The sequence below is a fragment of the Diadema antillarum genome, unplaced genomic scaffold, assembly GCF_040938485.1.
Source record: "Diadema antillarum isolate AM-2024a unplaced genomic scaffold, OU_Dant_1.0 seq00000447_RagTag, whole genome shotgun sequence".
NCBI classification, from domain to species: domain Eukaryota; kingdom Metazoa; phylum Echinodermata; class Echinoidea; order Diadematoida; family Diadematidae; genus Diadema; species Diadema antillarum.
This window is the reverse complement of record NW_027271421.1, coordinates 505,763-516,109: the sequence shown is the minus strand read 5'-3', so window position 1 is coordinate 516,109 and position 10,347 is coordinate 505,763. Positions and strand designations below refer to the sequence as shown.

At 36.3% G+C, this 10,347-nt stretch overlaps 1 protein-coding gene across 1 annotated transcript; it reads left to right on the top strand.

The window, feature by feature from the left end:
- The first annotated feature begins 295 nt into the window (after window positions 1–295).
- On the top strand, window positions 296–8,360 carry LOC139732796 (cholinesterase-like). Its single transcript, XM_071643640.1, has 10 exons — window positions 296–552; window positions 1,094–1,279; window positions 1,874–2,033; window positions 2,471–2,548; window positions 3,596–3,714; window positions 4,414–4,581; window positions 4,981–5,426; window positions 6,488–6,682; window positions 6,943–7,124; window positions 7,850–8,360. Exons 1-10 carry the CDS (start codon window positions 388–390, stop codon window positions 7,963–7,965), a joined length of 1,815 nt encoding a protein of 604 aa, XP_071499741.1. The 5' UTR covers window positions 296–387; the 3' UTR covers window positions 7,966–8,360.
- The last annotated feature ends 1,987 nt before the right edge of the window (window positions 8,361–10,347 follow it).

The following is a 10,347-nucleotide window of genomic DNA, read 5'->3' as shown; positions in this document are numbered from 1 at the left end:
AACAATCTTATTCATTCGACTACAGTATCTTTTTGGAATTGATAAGCTGCAAATTTACTCCGAACTGTTTAAAGACATTTGTGGCTTTAAGTTGCTTCAGATAATCATAACGTTGGACTACATTTCCATGTCTTCATATCTCTGCTAAAACTTACTGACGTCATTTCGGAATTGGCTCATTGATTGGTCCGTTTGCAAAGTGTGACCAAAGTCTGAATATCTTGCCCTGTACAAACAGTTCTTGGGTGTAGGACAATCCTAGGCAAGCATAGCTGTCGTTCATTCTAGACGGACAACTGATTGCACGTAGTCACATTACTTGGACTCTCTGAATATAAAATCAGCGACTTTTGATTAGGAAAACAAGATAAGCGCAATTCCTCTCAAATGATGAGGCTATTGTGGACTTTGCTGGCAATTTTTGCCATTTTCGCACCAGTGAATGCTGAGAATCCGAGAGTTACGGTGAAAGAAGGAACTCTGGTAGGAAAGACGGTGACTTTCAGTGAAAACAGGTTCATCAACAAGACTCGAGATGTCGACGTTTTCTTGGTGAGTTGAAAAACAAAACAAAATAAGGGACAGCTTTATTAAGTGGAGTTGTAGGTGTACTTGACTTTCACTGAGTACACTGGTAGCTATTCTCATTTCTTGGTACACCATGTAGTTAGTCTCTACATTCTTATGTACTTCTTAGTACGCCAGTTTACATTTTTAACCCTTAGCGCAGTAATGCAACCTTACCATGCTTACTTCGCTAGCACGCTGTATGTAGTATACATTCTTGCAGCATTTTCTTTAAGCATCGTTTACTCCATTTGTAAATAGTCATGATGACTGAAGATGTTTCATGCTAGTCGTTGCAATTACTGCAGCACTGGTAAATAACTGAATCATACCGAACATGTTTACCAATGAGGTGAAAATTGCTTGGGATGCATTAAAGTTGAAGAATAAGCTTATCTATAGTCATGTTGTTACCGCAGTAAAACCCTCTTCACGGTAAGACTGAACTTTTATGGAGGCATTGACATTATCATTACATCAGACTTTGATTAGTTGTAATTCGTCTTTAATGTCTACCAATGTACAGGGGGTGCCTTATGCAGCCCCTCCTGAGAGATTCGCCCCGCCTACAAATATGACGTCATGGGAAGGAGAAAGAAACGCTACGGAATTTGAAGCTGTGTGTCAGCAAGGTGTATTTGACTTTTTCCCGGCTCCCGAGAAGATGTCAGAAGACTGTCTGTATTTGAACGTGTTTGCTCCTAATCCAAAGGTAGGATTCATCAAGGACAATGATTTTTTTTTTTCTCTCTCTGTGATAATATATATTATTATGATAAATATTGTTGGATTCACTTTTCGCCAGTGTCAAAACGGCGGAATTACAGCTTTAGAAGCATATTGTCCTTCGTTGGATACTCAGGATTTCATTCAGAGTGAATGGATTTGTCTCAGAGATTCCTTTTTTCAATCACTTTTCGTCCACTCAATAGGACAGATATGTTCTGTTGATGCCATATTAAACTATACTGTCTTGTTAGACACTATGGAGAGGAAATTAATCATTCTTTTTTTATCATATAATGTCAACCCTCTAGATCAACGTCTTCGAAATTATGTCGTTGTTGTTGTTTTAAAGAACGAAAGAAGAGAGAGAGAGAGAAATGGGGCCCTATACAAATAATTTGCCCCAGACAGCACTTATAACATGGAACAAACATTATAGATCTTAAAGAGATATAAAATCGAAATTACTTTGTGATACTTTTGTCTGTGGTAAATGTTATTCACTGCGATATGAATAATGATTCCACAAGAAATACAAAGTTATAAACATGAATTATCAATATCTTTTTGACTGATAAAGATTAACGATGCGGCGGTCATGGTCTTTATTCATGGTGGCGGTTTCTCCATTGGAACCGCGATGACAGTGGAACTCAGCGGCGTCCCATTGGTTTCTGTTGGTGACGTCATAATCGTAACTATCAACTACCGCCTGAACATTTTTTCTTTTTTCACCACAGGTCAGTTCTTATCTCTTATATGAATAGAAAAGAAAAGAATGATGCTTTTTGTCATAATTGTTTATATCATGCATGACCAGTACATTCAGAATGGAATATAGAAGCCAAAGACTAAAATACAGTATGTACATACAGCCTGCCAATGGATCTAAAACAGCCATTGTTGTCTCTCAAAGGAAACAAAAAAAAGACTACAAGCAAAATCAAGGCATATATCCCCCACTCCAAAAAAATATACATATATATATATGTATATATATATATATATATATAACAGTACTTCAATATAATAAACAGCTGTTAATAAATATAAAAACGGAGAGATTTTCGCAAGTTATACGAATCAATTCAGAAATAAAGCTAACCAGTCATTCCTGACATTGCTTTCTACGCCTGTATTTCAAGTAATAACTCATTTCAATTCCATTTTCTACCAGGTGATGAAGAAGCTCCTGGTAATGTTGGTATGCTGGATCAGGTGGCAGCTCTCAAGTGGGTCTATACTAACATTGAAGGTAATAATGACTAGGTATCAGAACAAAATAGGTATCTGGTATTTAGATTTTGATGTAACATTATGCTTTGATTTCATGTATCAACTAGAATTTTGTTTAAATAATTACATTGAATGCAGTTCAGTAGGGTGGCAAGATGTGGCAGGATTCAATGGTAATATCTCAGATATCATCCGTAATAAAAAAAAAAAATATGTCTACTGATTTCCTTAAGAATGTAAGACCATAGAGGTACAAAATTTTTGTACCTCCATGGTAAGACTAAACAGAAACACATACATAGTTTATACACAATGCTTTAAATTGTAATCAAGGTATATATATTTACAGTTTTATTGAAGTGCATTTGCTCTGAACATAATAATTATATAGATATATATAATGTTTATGTTAACATTATATTTTATATTATATTATATATATATATATATATATATATATATATATATATATATATATATTCAGCGCACATGTACTTCAATAAAAATGTAGTCACTACTGCAGTTCTCATCCAAACTGACGTTCTAATGATCAGACGTGAGTTATAACGCTCTCTTAGCATCATACTGGCTAGTAGTTATATCAAGATACCTCGAGTCAATGATTTCACTCTGTGAAATGCACCTAAAGCATAAACTTTCTGTTGGCTTTAAAGCATGATTACTGAATCTTTCTGAATTCGGCCATGCATTTTGAATATTGAGTCTCATAATTTTGATAACAATTTTTTTTTTCATTGAATCGAGATTTATTCGAAGAACAATGGAATGACATCTTTGAACTCCGAGATGTTAATTCTTCTTCCGAAATTTTCTTACAAAACTATTAGATTATTATCATAAACATATTCCTTTAACTCCCAAAACAAATGGAAGGAAAAGAGCTCGGTAAAGAGCTTGATAACAAGTTACTATCTCTCTATATATATCTGTTTTTCTATTTCCTTTCTCTTTATAAAGTCTGCCAGTTAATCTTTACAGGATCTATCCGTGCATTTATTATGATCATCTGCCGATCTCTTTCCATCCTATGATTTTTTTCTCTCAGCCTTCGGAGGAGACAAGGACAGGATCACAATTTTTGGAGAGAGCGCTGGAGCTGGAAGCGTTAGCTTTCATCTCCTCTCCAAACTGAGTCAACCTTATTTCAGTCAGGCAGTCATGCAGGTGGGAATTATCTTTATGTATCTTTGCAGTGTAATAGAGGAGATACTAATCGCTGGGTGTTTATTTGTCATTATTCTTTCTTTTCAAAAGGGTTCGTCATTATTGTTGTAATCATACTTGTTTATTTGACCAGAAAAAAAAACTACTGTGACAAAAAATCAAAAAGAATCAAGTGCACCATCAGAGTTTGTATAAGAATGACATACGTACATAATGTTATATAGGTCTAAGAATTAGCCAGTCTGAGAACTTCCACGGTATTAGACTGCAAGTACCATGACACGACTTCAATTAATTTCATTGATGGTGTTCAGTATCAAAATTTACTTATTGAGAAAGCTAAATGGCGGCATCAAATGTTGATACAATGTATTGGGAAATAATACTAGTAATTGACAAACTGCTCTCCTTTAGCGTCATGTTCTCACGAGCCAGGATATCTTTTAAAGGTACATGTATACTTGCCAATATGAACATTTGCATGTGCACATTGTTTCATTCACTAGAACAAGCTAATTAGCCTGCTGATGTATCTTCGGAATGTTTGGTGGGTGTTTCGTGATGTGAGTTACATGTGGGTCATGTCAGTTGCTACGGATATTCTTGTTCGTATTGCTTACTAGTTCATCTGCTGTTTTCTGTTCATGTTTCCTGTGGATACATTCCAGTGACCTAATTGAGTCTCTTTTACTGATTCAGAGTGGAACAGCCCTGGCTGACTGGGCGTTCATCAACGATCCGGAGAGAGAGCTTGAGAAGTCGAGAAACTTGGGTGTGGCCATGAATTGCAGCACGTCGACGTCTGAGGCTCTGGTGGAATGTCTCAGAGAGAAGGATGCTGAAAAACTAAGGAAGGCCGCTGATGAGGTATGGCTGCCATGGCAACGTGTTGCACCATGTACTGCCCTCATCTACCGAAGACGAATGTCACAGTATAATTTACTACAATGTATAGGGTAGCTAAAAACCAACAGGATGGCAAAAGTATAAAATTTCAGATTTTCTGATGAAACATTCATACAACATGACGAGATGATGTCATCGCTTCATATGAAAAAAAAAAATACTGAAAACTATTTTGGCTTGATTACCAACAACATGCTGCCTGTACAGTTTCATTAAAATCATGTATAAACGATTATCAGCCATTGGTACTGTTCCATCCATGGCTATGAGATATGCTTTGTCCAACAAGATGTTCGCACATTACTAATTTTGCTTTGTAAATTGGACCTCTCTTCATATTATCAATATCATAATGCCCAGGTATATGATGCTGTGTATCGAGTGACTGTTGACGGTACGTTTCTCGAAGATACACCAAAAAACCTCTACAGCAACGGGGACTTTGCCCACGTACCAATCGTTGCGGGCTTCAACAAGGACGAGGGGACTTTGATACCATACGCATCTTTTTCTGACTACTGGGGTAGCGAAACACCGCCCCATTACAACCGAGCTATCTACCTTGCTTCCATTCAATTCCAGCTAACTTTCTACAACGGTCTGGATGATGCGATCATATACGACTCTGTAGATCAGGAGTATACCGACTGGAGTATTGCAGACAACATAACTGCGGATTACTTTAACTCGGTGGTGGATTTCTTTGGAGATTTGATGTTCGGTTGTCCAACTGATTACGTCATTAGAGAACATACATCACACGGCGGCCCCGTCTACCAGTACTTTATGACCCACGTACCTACGAAGTATGGACTTACCACTACTTCCTTGCATTTCGGTGATAGTTATACAGAAACATGAGTAGGCCTACCTCATATCCGAAATGTGAAGCATTTCAATCTTACAGAACGTACTAAAGCATTTTTAATGAGGAATATCATTTCATAAAATGTAAATATGTTCATATGCGCCTTATTTCAATACATAAATTGCTTATTCGCAACACATGAATACAACATTGCCAAACTAAAAGTTGCCGTTCTCAAAGCCTAAGCAGATGCAACCTAAACCCAAAGTGGACAATAACGATTTTCATAATGTTTTGTTTTTGTTTTTGTTTTTGTTTTGTTTTTAGAGAGAGAGAGAGATAGAGAGAGAGAGAGTATGGGGGAGGTTGACGGTTGACGGGTAAGAGACTTAAAGGACAAGTTCACCTTCATAGACATGTGGGTTGAGTGAATGCAGGAATATTAGTAGAACACATCAGTGAGAGTTTGAGCAAAATCGAACAAGCCATTCAAAAGTTATGAATTTTTGAAGTTTCTGCTCAGTCACGGCTGGATGAGAAGACTACTATAGCTTGTGATGTCACATGAGTACAACGATATAAAGAAAGAATAAAGAAAATTCAACATATTTCTATTTTTTCGCATTACAAAAGAACACTCGACTTCTCTCTTTCAGAAGGCAGGGGGAATAATATTGCCCTTAACATACGTCAGTAGCAAGTCGAAGAAATGTGCACTTTATTCAAAAAGTAAAGTTTTGTGAAATTCTCTTTTTATTTTCCTTATTTAGTTGTACACATGTGACATCATACACTGTAGTAGTCTTCTCTTCCAGCAATGACTGCGCAGATACTTGAAATATTCATAACTTTTGAACGGACTGTCCAATTTTCCTCAAACTTTCACTGATGTGTTCTACTAATATTGCTGCATTCTCTCAATCCTTATGTATATGAAGGTGGATTTGTCCTTTAAGTTCAGTAAGAGACATTCTAAACTCACTTTAGCAGAGTGTGTTCATTTCTATCAGTTATTTTTGTGTCACTATCTTTTTTTTCTTCTCAATTAATTGATACTAGGAGCTTCTATGAGTACGAAGGATCTACTCCCAACACTCCTTGGCTCGGCGCAGCACATGGAGAAGAAATGACTTTTGTGTGGGGCGTCCCTTTCATTGATCAGCTCTACCACGTCAAAGGACACAACATGACTGACGAGGAGAACGCCCTCTCCGTTATGATGATGCAATTCTGGACCAACTTTGCCAAGACCGGGTAAGCCAGCCATTTGATTCACTAAAATGAAATAGTTTACTAATATTTTAAAAAGTTACAAATACTTCTAAACTGTGATAAAAAGTTCTGGATAGATGTTATTCTTCTTTGTATTGTACTGGAGACAAAATTCCTTATCAGTTAAATTCTGAGTGCCTTTAAAAGCACTGATTCAATTTTGCATGTGACAGTTTAAGGAAGGCACTTAAACAACAATAACTTAATGCATTAATGGATTGCAACTATTATATGTATTGTAGAAATCCGAGTAAGCCGAGCATGGATTCAGACCCGTTGGAAGGACAGTACACCTGGCCAGAGTACACGATCCCTGAACTCACATACAAGGAGATAGCCATAGGATTGCCCACAGGAAGGGCTGTCAGAGCCAGACAGTGTCATTTCTGGAACCACTACTTCCCATCCCTCGTGGCTTTTACAGGTATTTTTTTCGAGGGAATAATCACTTCATTATACTATATGTTAGATTTAACAGGTTGTGTTCGAGAATCTCAACTGTAGAAAGCGGTTGTATGCTGTGGGTGTGTCTGTGCGTATGTTCCATAAATGTTTACTAATATTTATCCAATAATCTGAAGCTATTACCATATCGTTAAGCAATCAACCCTATAGCTAAGTGTAGATGACTCCCCTTTGCACGTTACAATAAATTTTCTTTTTTTTATAAACGTGTAAGACTGAAAGGCTGATGAGCAGTGCATCAGGTAGATTCTCGATACTGGACTTCTGTCTTTATTCGTTAATCAGACTGTAATCGCACAGATGGTATAAAAAGGCTAATGATCGAGTTCTAACATTGATTCAAGTTCGAAACACACCAATAATTGGAATAATGTAATGCATCTTCGCCTTTTCGATTTTTTCTTCAACATCGACATTGTCTCCTAAGGTAAAGAGTCAGAATGTGCCATCTTGGTTTTTATGAAATAGAGTTTAGATGTCATCAATCACAGAATTCGTTCAGAATATGAGATGCATTAAAAAAAAAGATGTGTCGGCAGAAAAGCAACTCCAAAACGTTTTTTAGTTTTGTCATTGGTTGGCGCACAGGTTGACAAACCAGAATGCGAGTGTGAGCTATAAAAGGAAAGCGCGCTAATTTTGATAATCACATCTTTGCTTCATCCTGTCTCCCTCTCTTTCCAGGCGACATTAGTGACACTGAGAAGGAATGGCGGGAAAGTTATGATGACTGGAAGACTGAGATGACAGCATGGCAGCAGGCGTTCGAGGAATACAAGAATGAACCTACCTGTAATTAATCTTGATTAGTTACACAACTATCCTCGAATGCACTTCGCCGATTAAAGCGAAGTATATCTACATGTCTTTACTTGAATGATAAAGCCACTTTTTCACGTACCTAAATTAGTTTCCTTATTGACTTTTGCATCAAAAACTACAAAACAGAATTACCTTCCAATCCATAAAGTGTATAATAGACAATAGTGCCTGAAATAACGATAAATGATATTGACCTATTATCATAGATCAGCAATCACACGTTTCATGAGCTCCCCGTTGTAATGTAAATTGCAATCTAAAGTCTAAAGTTAATGATAAACCTTCACTGTTCAAGCCCGAGCCATTGTTTTAGTAACATGACTTTACTGGTCGTAATGTGTCATAATGGGTCATAATTATCTCTGCATGGCTGTACCTCCTCATCTATGACTAAGTTTCTTCTTTTTTAATTTCTTGATCTTTATTCAAATTTGATGAGTTATCTATAAGTTGTAAGTCCTTCTGATTCTAACAACTGGGCTACGCGACCATCATGCGGTCATTCTGGTATATTGAATAAAAGTACGTCAATAGATTTCTTAGATTACAATTCTAAACGAAGGCCTGAGTGAGCAAATAAACTGAGAAATAAATTCTACCGCGAAGTATTTTTTATGCAGACTTCAGAACTTGTGGAAATGATCGACGTATCAAATGATTGAAGAGTAATCTAAATCTCTTCTTGACAAGGAGTATCCTAAAAAAAGAAACAGAACTTCTGCAACGGTGATATTCCAAAGGAATTGTCAATATACTTTCCTCTTCCTTTTCATCTAGCAGTTTTCTTAGAGAGTTTTGTTTTTATTTTGATTTTGTCCAGCAATTATTCACTGTGTAATGCAACATAATAATTATGTCCAATTTACATTGAAGTTTGTTGATGTCATAATTTGCTAAAATAGTAGAATGAATGGTTAAAAGGTAAACACCTTTCAGAGAAAGAGAGAAAAAAACCTAAGATATGTGAACATTCATGATCACAACAAATTAAACTTTCTTACATTATATATTTCCCATAACGTCATACACTATTAAAACCTGCATCGATTCTTTAAGACTGGAACAATAAGATGCAGAATGATATACACCTGGTCACCATCACATCTTTCATGATGATACATAGAATTTAACGTTGTTACACAGAGAGTAGTCGCAGAGGGAGTATACCAGATCATATTTATTTCAACCATAACAATTGTAATAAACACATTTATGTTTGCAGTTGCCAACTCTAACGTGGTCGGAAATTTGCCTTGGTGGAAAAGTAGTCATCAGACTTTACAATGTAGAACAGAATTCTCAGAGTATGGGTGATATTGTCTGTTGACGTTATGTATTCACTATCGTATTCCGATGAATAGAAAATGCGTGAACGAATAATGAATGAATCAAACAGTGAGAAATGAGAACGCTATGAATTACAACTTTAAACTACAACTGCATTAATTGATTTTATTAAGACGCATCGGGGTATTTATAAATTTACAAGAAAAACTAGAGTTTCTGGATAATGGCGAACCTTCACTTTGATATTGCGATCAGACGCCCAGATCACTGGTCACTTTGCTAGTTGATCGTGATCCTCATTAAGAGCAATCATGACCATGACAACTGCTGTCTTTTCATGTTGCTCGAGACAGGGATTATTTTCTTTACCATTCTTCCCACCCCGCAATGATCAGCTCATCAATGAGTATCATATCGTGCATCTTTAAATGAGACAATCAATTAGTGTGTGATATACATGCGGGCAGGTGGAAACATTATGGAATATGGGTTTATGTATGATGTTGTTTTGAGTTTCTTTGAATAAATTCACAATCTAATTGAAGGCTAGCGAAATGTGTACTGTACTGTCCTTCTCTCTTTGTGTGTGCGTGTTTGTTTGTTTGTGTGTATATATATATATATATATATATATATATATATATATATATATATTGGTAAGTTCACCTAAGTAAGTGGGTTTCTATATTTTTTCCTTGTTTTTGTCTTTCTCCCATCCTTCTCTCTTCTTTCTTCTTCCCTCTTCTAAAAAAAGCATATATACTAGCTTTATGGTTTCTCCCGATAAATTGCAACTGTTTGACAAATTACCCTATATACATCAATATAAATGCTTGCATAAATTCTTCTATCCAAGTTACAAAGTCCTCATTGCATAGTCTTATGGATACTGTTGTCCTTTTTAATATCAAGGTTGCTTTTATATAACCAAGCAATAAAACAGTGAAGTAGATCATTGCTCATTAGGGTCTACAGCCATGCAAACAAGAGAAAACGGGCAGGAACTTCCCTTTGTTAAGATCGTAGTCGCCTTATAAAACTATGATTCCATAACGATGCGCACCAATGTTGGA

Bases quoted from the DNA above. Each gene is read 5' to 3' on its own strand.
- LOC139732796 (XM_071643640.1), top strand. From the start codon at position 388: ATGATGAGGCTATTGTGGACTTTGCTGGCAATTTTTGCCATTTTCGCA. The intron at 2,034-2,470 runs GTCAGTTCTTAT...ATTTTCTACCAG, and splicing joins TTTTTCTTTTTTCACCACAG to GTGATGAAGAAGCTCCTGGT. The intron at 4,582-4,980 runs GTATGGCTGCCA...CATAATGCCCAG, and splicing joins TAAGGAAGGCCGCTGATGAG to GTATATGATGCTGTGTATCG.